Below are 12,989 nucleotides of genomic sequence, written 5' to 3'. Positions count from 1 at the left end.
AGCTGACAAGTGTCCTCACTCTTGCCTATTCAAAGACTGCTGTCTCCTTGCTGGTGCTGAGCATATTATTAAAAAAATACCTCTGGCACAGGAATCAAAACAGAGGACATGACCTTGGGTTATACAATTCACAACAATTGATTTCTTCCTTATGAAACAATTCTTGTCAGATTTTATGGTTAACAAACCCCTTTAGCTAAGGGGGGACCAGTTTGCTTTCTGCCATCAAGAACAGTTAAGATGTGCCACTTTATTTGTGTTTTCTGCCTGAAGGGTGACTCCGCAGGTCCTATATACAAATCCCCTTCTGAAGAAAGATACCACATCATTTCATAAGAACTTTTGCTATATCATTAATTTTAATTCCAACCTGTACTTCAATATGCACATAACTATTTTCAAATACAATGAAAACTTGAATTCAACAGCATCAGAGCTTTCAGTAAATCCTTCACAACTTCAGAAAAATCTCTATAAACATTGTGTTAAGTAGATACAGAATGTACAGAGAATGGTTTTCTATACAAAAGTGCATTTTAGCAATACAATTAGCAGAGAACCTGGGAAAAAAAACCCTCAATTTAAGCAATACCATATACTCTAATCTATACCCTCATCTCTCCTCTCACAAAAAGAAAAAAAAAATCAATCCCCCCACCTTCCCCTTGCTTTGGTTATCAACTATATTCAAGGCTTCAATATTACTATTTTTTTTTTACATTGAAGAATTTATTTGTCATTTGGAAATGTTTTAAAGTTAGCCAGATGAGAGAGAATGCAAATACAATTCATCTGAGTTAACAGTCAAAATAGACAAACTTAGAATATTACTTAGATTTGCCACTGATAGATTAATAAACTAATCTTTGCAATCCTTAAATAGACAACTACCGACTTTTCTGTGCCCAAGAATTGCAAGATCAGTAAGCTTAAGAACATTAAACCAATAAATCTAACAACATTTGCCATGAAAATCTGGCTTATATGAATGAACTTGAAAATCTCCCAAAACAGTCAGGTTTATTAATATTTATAGATCAATGCAGCAACTGATTTCAAAGTTGAAAGAGTATTAGGAGAAAAGAAATGGCTTCAAGCCATTCACCATAGATGAACAGTACATATTGCCATTTTTATCTTTCTGTATTGTATATGCATCTGCTGTAAATGCATGTAAGTTCAAGCAGGTTGGTTGGTTTGTTTTCTCCCCAGAGAATGATCTTCACAGGTTTCAAACCACAATATGAGAACTAAAATTTGAGCCCAGGAAAGTCTTGCAAAGACTTTTCCTGCTCTTCCGAGTAAGCACCCCTTACTGAGGACATTGTAACCATCTTTTTATCAGTTTCCCAGATTTAAAAAAAAAAAATATAGGTATTTTAACAAAAGATTACATTAGATACACAGAAGTCAGCCAAGTTTGTCAGGCAGCTTTCTTTGTCATATTTAAAATCATATTAGAAAATAATGTTCTCTCTTGTTTACAGTTCTATTGCAATCAGACTTTCAGTGCTCCTTCTAAGCCTTTTTAGAGAAAAAGTTACCATGGAAGCAAACTGTTATCATTACAGAGTGTAAATTGATTATATTCACATTGCAGTGGGTATAAAGTTCCTACAGACACAGTTTTGGTACCAATGAAGCCATGTAACTATGAGTTTTTTCCTGTATGTCTCTGTGTTGCTTTTAAGCTTGACACTTTTTCTCTATTAATAAAAAACAGGGATTTATTTTTCTAAGAAAAATAACACATTAAAGATGCATTATTTTAGTGGTCTGTTACTCTTCTCCATCAGAACCCAGTAGTTATACCTGTAGCCACAATGGCCAAAACTTAAATCAGCAAGACCAGATTTCACTGACATTCCAACTGTTTGACTAATACCACGGGTATTTCACAGAAATTCACAGGTTTAGATTGGAAAAGTCCTTTTAAGATCATCAACTCCAACCCTAAATCTAACACTGCCCACCACTAAACTAAGTGCCACATTTACATGTCTTTTAAAACCACCATGGATGGAGTCCTCCTGAGTAAGCATTGAGCATGCTGCAGGGAAAAACATGAATCTGACAGAAAACCTCTCCCCACCACAAAATGAGTGTGTCACTGGAACTACAGAGGATGAGAAAGCAAAAGGAAAAGAAACCCAAATGTGTAGAAGTGTGGCAGAACTCTTGACTCCCACAGCCACTTCAGGCCTGATTCTCCGAGATCAGGAAAAGACAACATTGTACCTCTGAGTACTCGGCAAAGAACATTCAAGGTAAGCAAGACGTTATTTTGCATTCTTACCAGAATATTCACAGTTTTGTATTCTTTGTTTTCTTATGAGCATCCTGGATCTATGAGATCACAGAGCTATACACTACTAGCATGGAATCCCTGGAAATCCACTCTCTTCTGTCATTTTAACTGTCACAACATATGACTAAAGTACCTGCTGGAGACAACACAGCACAATCAGCTTTTCTGGCACCCAGGACCTTTTTGTCCAATGTAACAGATGAGCAACTGGACCCATCTAATCACTTAGAATAATTTATACTTACATGCTCACACTATGATGGAAATACTATCCTCCCTCACTTCATGATCTCTGGAAGCTAGTAGACAGGTGACCAGAAAGAACTGAACCTCATCAAAATGATGGGGTCTTCTCTCAACAAAACCCTGAGGCATTTTAAACTCTGAATAACTGCTGAAAAAGAATAAAGTGACACACTTTCATGCTCCACCACACTGAGATATTGCACCTTTCTTACAAATCACTTCAGAGTTTCAATTCTCTACAGTATAAAGTGTGCATTTTTCTTCAGAAAAAAAATTCAATTACATTTCAAAGTCACTGCAGAAAATAAAGGTTGTACTGAACTGTGACAGTGTACACATGCTGAAGTATTTCATGATGAATTCATCCATTACCATGGAAGAGTTTAACAACTGCACCCTGAAATTCACCAAATTGACAGCAATTTCATTTTATCTTCCATACAAGATATTTAAAAGAAGCTTGAGTTTGAAGCCAATCTAAATTTTCAGTAAAGTGTATAGTGTTAAGAAGTTTTCAGTATTCATTATACAGGAGGGAGGCATCAATCAGCAACAGCGCAGTACAAGCAAATACTGATAGGTCACGGACACTTGTGGTTAGTGGACAAATAACTGGCCATATGAGATAGCTAACATGAGCTTAAAATGACATTACCTGGCTTTTTAGTCAGACAGTGGCCAAGCCTGGGGATCTACTGTGGAGCAGCACTAAGTTCAAACATATTTGTTTGACTATGGACCTCATTTATTTCTTACCAAAACCCTTTCAGAGGCCATTCTTCAGACAATTTATTGGTCAGCTTATTTTGAGGATGAAAGGAACGCCACTTCTGAAAGAAAAATACTTCATCTGTCAGGGCTGATAAGTCTGTGCAGGACATGGAACATTAATGTCAGTAGTCCTAAAGCTGATCATGCATTTTGCAGGATTGGGTTATATCCTGCAATTACAAACAGCTGTGGCCACACTAAACTGTCAAACTCCTTAATTCATGAGCAAAATTAAAGTAACAAAGCATCAACATAATTAAAAATTATTTCCTAAACTCAGAACTCAAAAATACTTTTATAAACTTTTATATTAAAATTTAGAACTATCATTTTTATCTCAGCCATGGGAGGAAAGAGTTCTATAAAGGTAGTTCCAAGATAATGACTAAAATCAGCTTAAAGACTGTCAGAATTAAGAAAAAGATTGAAAGTACTACTACTTCCCTACCTGAAAGCCACATTTTTACATAATTTTCTTATCATGAGAAATTTCAAAAGCTGATAGAAAACAAAAGGAGAATTCTGATACATGCCATGGTGTAACAACCCACACACAAGACAACCTCAGCTAAACATACAATTTAAAAAGTACAGCTGCATTAAGTTCTCCTGACAACAATATGAATCTATTTAGATATGCTTCTGGGGAAGAAAACTACTTCCCCAGAAGCATACCTAAATATGTTGTGTGCCATTTGTTTGCACTTGGTTTCCAGTAGAGTTTTTAACTATTTTAAGTAGTGCCCTAGACAACTTAATTGCATTATTTTTAATGATAAATGTGTTTTTATTGGACTTTTTTCACAGAAATACTAGGGATGTACTGGTGAACCATTAGTAACAATCATAAGATACTGAGCAGCAAAATAACCTTCTGAAGACTAAGCCTGCAAATTTTTTGAGGTTTTTTTTTCTATTTTAGTTCCTAAGAACTACTTTAGGCAGTATTTGTATTACAGATTCTCTGCATTAGATGTCCTGCTTCTTGTTTTCTGTGTAGTTTGAGTTAAATCACAACTTTTAGAAAAGTATCAACAGTAATTTGATTTTGTACAAATCAAAAGCAAGACTGAAGAAAGCCCCACAGAGCAAAAGATTTTTCCTCATGCTAAACAATCTTCCTAACAATGGGAAAGGAAGACAGAAAAAGACAAGCGTAATAGTAATTCTAAGTTGGACAAAAACTAAAAAAACTGAAGCATAGTAATGCATGCTTTGTGTCATCCAAAAGCACCCCTAGACTTACATGCAAGTAAGTTAGCATGTAAGCTAAGTTCAGATTTCCTCAAAATCATATCTATTCAGCAGCTTTTCCGAAGACAGATAAGTTTCTGAATTCTTTGTTGCAAAATTAGTGTTAAAAAGCTGAAGTTACTCAATACTTAGACCTTCTTAGCAAAATTACACTTGAGAAAAGATCTGGGCTGTATTGTGAATACTAAACAAATTTGGTCAAGAAATATATGTAAACAATAAGGATAATACATTTAAGGCTTAGAAAGAACACTGATAAATTCACCCCTGTCACATTAAAACATCCACATCTCCTTCGTGGTCCTCCTCAGTCACTTTTAAAGACAGCACTTCTTCGTTAAGAAATAATCCACTCAGTCTTTCCTTACGAGCTTGTCTTTGTTCTTTCAGCTGTCTCTTCCGTATGGCCTTTTGCTGGAGTTTCCGTTGCTTGGAACGTTTCTGTCAGAATACGGAAGAGACAAAACATAAGATTTCATTCTGTAAATTAGAAAAAACACTTCTAAAGCTGGCAAATATAAATTAACCTCTAAAACAACATCTGCTCTGAAAAATAACCAAAATGAATTTTTAGAGGTGGTGTAAACAATCATTCAAAATCATGCCTAGTATTAAAATATCAAGACCATTTACCACAACTGAATTATGAGGCACATTACCCTGTGATGTTGCATAGTCAAGTCTTTGATTAGAGGAATCTATATTGCTGGAGAAATGTTACAGTCTTACATAAACAAACCCAAGATGCTGAAGAGCAAGAAAGAACTGCTCCTCTCCTTCACAGCTGAAATTAAAATTACAGGGACAGGAGTGGCACAGCACTACTTTAAATGAAACATACTTCAGAGAGTCCCTTCTCACCAAGGAATCACATGAGACATGCTCAAAAAATAAAGAAGATTCAAAAAGCCTGATGAAACTTCTAGGTGAGGAAAAAACCCAGAAACAATCAAGGGTGTCTCTACTGTCCAGAAATTATGCCTTGATTAGGGTGATCATTCTTAAACAATTTTTTTCTTAAGTAAGATGCATAACCCCTTATTCAAGCCTACTCAACTTATCCTAAACAAAAGGAATTAGAATATCTACTACACACAAACACTAGTCTTTCAGTTAGATGGGAAGAGCCCAAGTTTAAACTCCTTATCATCATTGGTTTAGCTAGGTAACTCATTTACTCTGTTCCTTTAGGACAAACATTCTTGGTAAGATCCCATGAGCAAGCTTCAGGACTTAAGACAGCTTATTTAATACAGATAAACATAATTAGAAACTTTACTTTTGAATCCCGGATTCTTTCTGCAGCACTTGTGGACAAATTGCTGTCGCTGTGCGCTCGACTCATGTTGGCACTGGAGTTTGAAGTGGAGTTGGCACCGCTGGAGCCACTGCTGCTTGCTGAGCTGACCATGCTGGCACTGCTGCTGCTGGCACTGGCACCACTCACACCACTGGTACTGGCACAGCTGTAGCTGCTCCTCTTCCAGCTCTCCCTTGCAGACCGCTGGCGAGGTCCGTGTTCCTTGATATAGTTTCTCACCTTTAGAACAGAGGCAGCAAAATTACTACAGCTTGATAAATGCTGCACTGAAGATACTCCTTCTCATGGAAAAAACACAGTCTGCCTATTAATAATCATGAAGTTATTGGGTCAGTTCAGTTAGGCTTTTAAAACATTTTCCTATGACTGCTTAAATCCCAAGCATCGGGAGTCACCCTATGTAACAATATGTTATTCTTTAAACATCAAACAGGAATATCGGACAAGTTTAACTGAACCTAGTTGTTTACCTAATGTATCAAACCCTTTGTTTTGCTAGGTACACTCAAACAAAAAGTGTGTGCAAATAAAGAAGCACTTTTCTACTTTAAGATGACACAAAATGCTTGAAATATTAAATGGACCAAGCCCATAAAAGCAGTGAATGTTTTCCATTTTCAACTTTATCTTCATCGTTATCAGTGCAACACTAAGGAGTCCAGCTTGTTTGGACACTACATCTCTTCCCAACAACACATCTCAATATTCAGTGATTTAGAAGACAGTAGGATGCATCTACCCTATCAGCCAGGCACTCTTCTTGGTTATAATCTGCATCTTGTAACATCTTTAAAATGCATTCCCTATCCCTTTCTATATGAAATGTATGGTCTTCCCCAGTGAATTCCAATCTTTTGGAGTTTTAAATGCTAGTTTACTTTCAGTGAGCAAATGAAGACTCTCAGCTAGCTGATGGTCATGAAGTGGAAGTAAAGTGTAATAAGCAGCACCAAGTCCACAACCTAATTCATTACACACTCACCAGCTCTGGCTTAACACATAGTGAGAATATAAAACCAGTCTTTTATGTAAAGGTTTAATATACACAATATGCTTTCGAACTCTGTTTCCTGTCACTGACAGTATTGTGCTCTAGTGTCTTTCTCTCTACATCTCATGATTATGCATAAATATTGATCACAAGTCCACAAGATTTTGCAAGATATAATCAGATGCTGAAAGCCTAAAGTCGAATGTACAAACCTTAACTCACCTGTTTCAGTTTTTCATCTGTGAGACAGTTCAATTCAATAATGAATTCACTATCTGTAGGTGAGATCTGAGCAGTAGGATCAATAATTTTAATAATATCAAGTTGCTCTCGAAGGCCCATCTCTGTACTGACTTTGCGACTCAAATATTCAATATATTCAACCTAGGATCGAAAGAAAGGCAGGTCATTTTGAAGCATTATTGATTCTACATGAGAGACAGAAAAAAGAAAGAACCGACAGAATAAAATATGCACAAATATCATGGTTCTATATCCTTAAAAACTTAGGGTGAAAACTTGAGTAGGCATTAAACTACCCCGTATAGATGCAAAGGACAAGATTTAGTTTTAAGAAACAAATAGTACTGCACAGGTCTGCATTTAAATCTATAGCAAACAGGATGGCCTTTAAGTTGTGTCTTTTAATTGGGAGTTCTTCTGTACATTGCAATTCTCACATAGGAAAAAAGTCACCTGTTCATCATTTGTCATTGCACTCCATGGAAGTTCATCAAGATTCCTATGCTTGTTTTTCTTTTTGGGAAGCAGACAGGGAGAGCTGGGAATACTCGGTATAACATCAGAAAGCACATCACTCCCACTTGTAATGTCGCTGCCAGGCAACTTGTGACATGCAAAAGGAAGAACAAAGCTTTAGAATAGAGTAGGCAGAGAGTAAATCATTCTAGCACTATTAACAATTCAAAACATACCATCAAATTAGCAAAGCATTGATTATATCTGTACTTTAACAAACTCTTTCTAATTACTCATAAACCTGCAATACTCCTTTAAAGCTTCCCACAAACATGTGCCTCAAACTCAATCCACACTATTCTGTACTTATCAATCCTCTTTTTAAAAATTTGTGTTTAAGAAAACAGCAGATAGAAGTCGCATTTCAACTATTTCCCTTCTCCATCAGTGGAAATTGTCCATTATAATCCAAACCTAAATCTAAACCTCCCATTTTGGAGCCTAAGTCTAGTTTAAAGAAGGTAATTTTAAAGCAAGTCTGCAATTGCTAACAATCTCCATAATTACACAAGATAATTCAATTAAAATCACTGTCATTTGACTGGAAGCAACTGAGAACTTCAGCTAGCTTCATTTGTACAACTGATATGTGATTTCTGCACTTCCAGTTAAAGTGGGACAGTTGGATTACTTGTGCTCAGATTCTGCCAGATAACACCATGAAGAGCTACAAAAAAGTCTTTCCAAAATCCTACAAATCCAATCAAGTAAGTCTCTTAAGACCAGCTTGTTTTAAAAAACAGAGAGTAATAAAAAAGCTAGTTACCAATCAAACGTCCTGTCAGCTAGCTAAGGCATAAGAAATGGCTTCTTTTCAAAACAATTGCCAAGTTTATCAGTCAACTGAAATTTCATAACTCAGTGAAGCTCTGAATCTTTGGGATCCAACAGCCTGAGCTGTTCCTACAGGCTACATTACACACACACACTTGTAACTTCAGTGATGTAACATACATTGAGACCAGCAGCTGGACTAAACCAGTCAGAAACACAAAGCTGATCTCAGTACACATCTCAGGTTCACTTGCATCTTCTGGAACAGGATTTGAACTTTCTTGAAATCAGTTTCCAGTTCTTGTACTGTCCTTAGAAGACTCTCTACATACTCTGACTAAGCTTTATGACAAAATTTTAAAGTATTCCCCAATAAATTCTGAAGCCCTATGTTGCCTATTTCAAAGTTATGTGTACAATCGTAGTTGATTTAAGCCTTTAATATAAAAAGTCAATTTAGGTCTATAATATATTAAAAATGTATATAACATTTGAAAAACCGCTGAGCAGGGAAGACTGGCAGAAACTAGAAATACCCAACAAGGATTGCACAGCCTAGGGAACAGGATGTGATTCACTTTCCCATTCTGGTGAGACAAAATGAGCTCTGTACTCTCAGTGGCATATAAAAAAAAATAGGATAGAATTAAGCTATGGCAAGAGTTGGTACACTTTACCTAGAGAGTTTCAGTAGGACCAGATATCTATAACCAGATTTCATTAGCAGGGCAGATCCTCAGTACAAAGAGTGTAAGCTCATGGCTGCAAGAAACATACGCAGGTCCCTAAAACCAAATGACCATAATGTGAAAGCATCCTTCTTTGGAGAGCTGACCTTCAGTCTCTCCTCCTGATTAAGGAGACTGGAATAAAATAAAATGAAACAAAACATTCTTTCTATCATTCAAGACTCAGATATGCTCTCCTATGTTCAGTAGTTACAAAGAAACAAGTGCTGAGGTCACTTGGTTTGTTCAGAAGAGGAGGGGAGACTTCATAGCTGTCTACAGTTTCAAGAGGGGAACAGGAGGGGGAGGCACTGATCTCTTCTCTCTGGTGACCAGCTACAGGACACGAGGGAACAGCAGGATGCTAGGTCAGGGGAAGTTAAGGTTAGGTATCAGGAAAAGGCTCTTCCTCCACAGGCTGGTCAGGAACTGAACAGGCTCCCCAGGGCAGTAGTCACAGCACCAAGCCTGACAAGAACTCAACGACTGTTTGGGCAACGCTCTCAGACACAGGGTGTAATTCCTTGGCTTGTCCTGTGCAGGAGCTGGACTTCAGTGATCCTCGTGGGTCCCTTCCAACTCAGGATATTCTATGCTATTACTTCTCAACTAGAGCTAAATCCAGCACGCAATAGTCTACACAAAATTTTACATTTCCAGTGGAACCAGTTTACCTGCCACTCAAACTCACTGTCTGACCAATCCCAGTATGTGCTGATAGAAGAGGAGACATCACTGCAGACACTGCCCTCAGGGAATAGATCAAAAGAGGTGAACTCCTGGTCATCCAGCAGAGAGTAACAATCATCCTGATCCCCCACTGACACTGATGAGAACAGCTCCTCGCTGCACTCTGAGCTGGCCACGCTCGTCCCACAAGATGTCAAGTTCCACCTGCAAAACAGGACAACACAATTAAGAGAGCAGCAAACCTTGGCATCATGTGCCCTAAGAAATTCCTTTAAGCCTTGTAAAACTATCTCCACTTTGCTAGACAGTGATATATACACTGATTTTATTGAAATAAGTCATAATTATGTAAATTGAAGTATTCTTAAAGAATTTTAAAATATTTTTAAAGGTACATAAACAACACCAAAGGGAAAAGTGTCACAAATATTAAGGCAAAAATCCATATACAGTTAGTATAATTACACCTTTATTTTGCTATATTATCAGTGTCTACCCCAGAGCAATGACTCCTGTAGTATGGAAATTGCCCTTTTTTTGCTGCCAGTTGGGTTATTAAAACACACTGATCTAAAAATAAAATTTTCCATATACTGGGATATTTAAGCTTCCATATAAACTGGAATAAACAGAACTAAGTAATTAATTAATCAATTTGACTTCAGAACAAATAGAAGTCAAAAAGTAATTTCAGCTTGATAGTACCCCACAAAATTAAGGCTTAATAAGGAAACACATTATGGATCTATTATTCTCAACTCTGAATGTCAAAAATATTGGACATGCTATTGGAATGAGACAGTGCAGGATGGGGAAGTGACCTGTGTGAAAATGATACCATGCCGAAACTAAGTGCTTTTTTCATCTGATTATTTAATTACAAAGGTAATTAAAGCTGTTGCTAAAGGAAAGCTATTGGGAACTCAATTTTCACAGAACAGATTTTTTTACTGTAATGCGAGTAAACCAGAATGTAAGAAGCTCATGAAATCAGTCTCCTCCATATCTGGACTTATTTTACATTTTGGAGAAAAGTAGGTCGAGACAAAAATGAGTCAGCACAGCACTGCAATATGGCCAAAACAATTTGAAAACGACTTCTAAAATGCACCATACAAATCCACACAATCAACTCCTGTCGCAACAGCTTGTCCACTTCAGCCTGGCTAACTAGAAAAACACTCTTCTATTCAACTGAGCAATCGTATCACCAGAAAGGCTGGTCCTCAATCTCATTAAGCTGCATACCAGGCTGGCTAAATAAGTTTGTGATGGATTCACTCCCACATCTACTTGGCCAGATGTGAATTTATCCAATGTTAAAGACATTGCCAAAACTTTCCTTGTAGCAGATTCAGGAGTTCTTGCCCTGCCTCCCCTTTCTGCATCCCTTATAGATGTGCAGTTCTTTGCTGGTACACAGATTCTTGAGGGCAGGGCAATCCATTGGTAATAAGCAGAAGAAGACTGTGGTGGCACAGTTACCCAACATGAATACAGTTTCAGAATCCATGAAATAATAACAAAAGGAAAGATAGAGTTGACAAAGTTTCCAGACATATCAAAACAAAGGGTGAGGTACAGTGGATCTAGCACCAACAAACTACATAGAGACCCCACGTACTCCAGGCAGTCAGCGTTGCCTTTTCATAGCTGGGGGGCTGCTATGCTCCCTGGGGTGAACTGGATTACCAAAAAAGGGGAACTTCATTAAAATTACTCCCAACTTTAAAAAATAGAAAGCCTTATGTGAAGACCACGGATTGAGCTGCACATCTGCAGTGGCTTAATCAGTGCAAGACAGGGCATGTCCTTTTCCAGAGAAGTCAAACAACCCCTTGAGATGCCAGGGTTACAAACGTGGGCTTGTAAAATGAGCAAACCTGAGCAACACACTTGGGAAGGCAACACAAAGAGAAATGTGCAAAATTAATTAAATACAACTTTGGTGACTATCACGCATTTATTTACAGATATTCTAAGAATAAATCTTAGTGCTCAAGTCTTATTACTTAAAAACTGTATTATGAAAGTATATCGTGTTTGATTAAGGCTCTTCATGCTGAATCATTTAAGAATGTACAATTAAGAGTTTGCCCTTGTGAATGATATTTTTAAAGTGCAATTTCCATGACTACGTACAAATTCACGAGAATTTCTTTGCAGAGCTGCATTTTCACTTCTAGAATAGACCTTTTCTACAAATTACAGGCAGTGTAATTTACTCTTAATTAGTAGCATGGGGTGGAAATGTTTCTGCAGGAGTCAGCACAGTCAGCAAGCCGCCTAACTCATTCTGAATCTCCAAAGGTCTGCCTGGTGTCCATGCAAGGCCTGCCTTTAAGTCTTATAAACGCACCATTTTGTAGCTGCCTATAGCCCTCAAAAATTCAAAATCTCGAAGATAAGAAACTCGGAATGAGGCTGGGAGCAACCTGATCCTAGTGGAAGGTCTCCCTGCCCAGGGCAAGGGAGATGGAACTAAATGACCTTTAGGGTCCCTTCCAACCGAAACCATTCTGTGATTCCATGAAAAACACATCTTAATAAACCGACCCAGCTCACACTGCCAACTTTGACGTGATGAGCCGAACCCCGACTACGCCGAAGGGAAGGGTAACCCATCAGGGCGTGCGGCGGACACGCGGGGCACCGGCAGCCCGGCCATGCCCGGCTCGTCCCGGGCAGGAGCAGGGGAAGGATGCGCGGCCCTGCCAGGGGCGGCCCCGACCCCCACGGCACCCGCCCCGGCCCCTCAGCATCGTCCAGCCCGGCCCCTCAGCCCCGACCCGCTGAGCGGACCTGTTGGAATGGAAGCGGTGCAGTGGGTCGGTGCGGTGGCAGGAGGAGAGCTGGCAGCCGAAATCGCTGACGTCCAGGCAGCCCTCCTCGCTCAGGCTTAAGCTGCCGCCCCGCGGCGGGTGCTGGTGCGAGAGCAGCGGGCACGGCTCCTCGGGGGCCAGGAACTTCTCGTAGGGCTCCTCGGTCATGGCGGCGGGCGCGGGGGCGGCGGGAGCGCCTCAGGCGGTGGCGGCGGCAGCGCCACGGGCACACGCCGTCCGCGGCGCCGCCATCAGCGGCCGGTCCCGGGACGTGCCGCGCTGTCGCGGTGGCTTCTTCCGGCGCCGCGCCCCCACAGCTCCCCCT

At 39.1% G+C, this 12,989-nt stretch overlaps 1 protein-coding gene across 2 annotated transcripts; it reads right to left on the bottom strand.

Moving 5' to 3' along the window:
- Positions 1-340: 340 nt before the first annotated feature.
- On the bottom strand, positions 341-12,870 carry FAM199X (family with sequence similarity 199, X-linked). Of its 2 annotated transcripts, XM_066182036.1 has the most exons (6): positions 12,645-12,870; positions 9,827-10,046; positions 7,588-7,737; positions 7,114-7,275; positions 5,859-6,119; positions 341-5,020 (listed from the first exon to the last, which is right to left on the bottom strand). In XM_066182036.1, the coding sequence occupies exons 1-6, from the start codon at positions 12,830-12,832 to the stop codon at positions 4,850-4,852; spliced, it is 1,152 nt and encodes a 383-aa protein (XP_066038133.1). In that variant the 5' UTR covers positions 12,833-12,870; the 3' UTR covers positions 341-4,849. The 2 variants fall into 2 exon arrangements, with proteins under 2 accessions (XP_066038133.1, XP_066038134.1); XM_066182037.1 differs by lacking the exon at positions 7,588-7,737.
- Positions 12,871-12,989: the final 119 nt, after the last annotated feature.

Source organism: Chamaea fasciata, unplaced genomic scaffold (genome assembly GCF_029207755.1).
Source record: "Chamaea fasciata isolate MVZ Bird 193981 ecotype frontalis unplaced genomic scaffold, bChaFas1.0.hap1 SCAF_4, whole genome shotgun sequence".
NCBI classification, from domain to species: domain Eukaryota; kingdom Metazoa; phylum Chordata; class Aves; order Passeriformes; family Sylviidae; genus Chamaea; species Chamaea fasciata.
The sequence above is the reverse complement of the archived record's forward strand: the minus strand, read 5'-3'. Positions and strand labels throughout refer to the sequence as shown.

Excerpts from the sequence above, each read along its gene's own strand:
- FAM199X (XM_066182036.1), bottom strand. The coding sequence starts at position 12,832 with ATGACCGAGGAGCCCTACGAGAAGTTCCTGGCCCCCGAGGAGCCGTGC. Across the intron at positions 7,276-7,587 it reads CAATGACAAATGATGAACAG|GTTGAATATATTGAATATTT; the intron begins GTGACTTTTTTC and ends TTTCGATCCTAG. Across the intron at positions 5,021-5,858 it reads AAAGAATCCGGGATTCAAAA|AAACGTTCCAAGCAACGGAA; the intron begins GTAAAGTTTCTA and ends GTATTCTGACAG.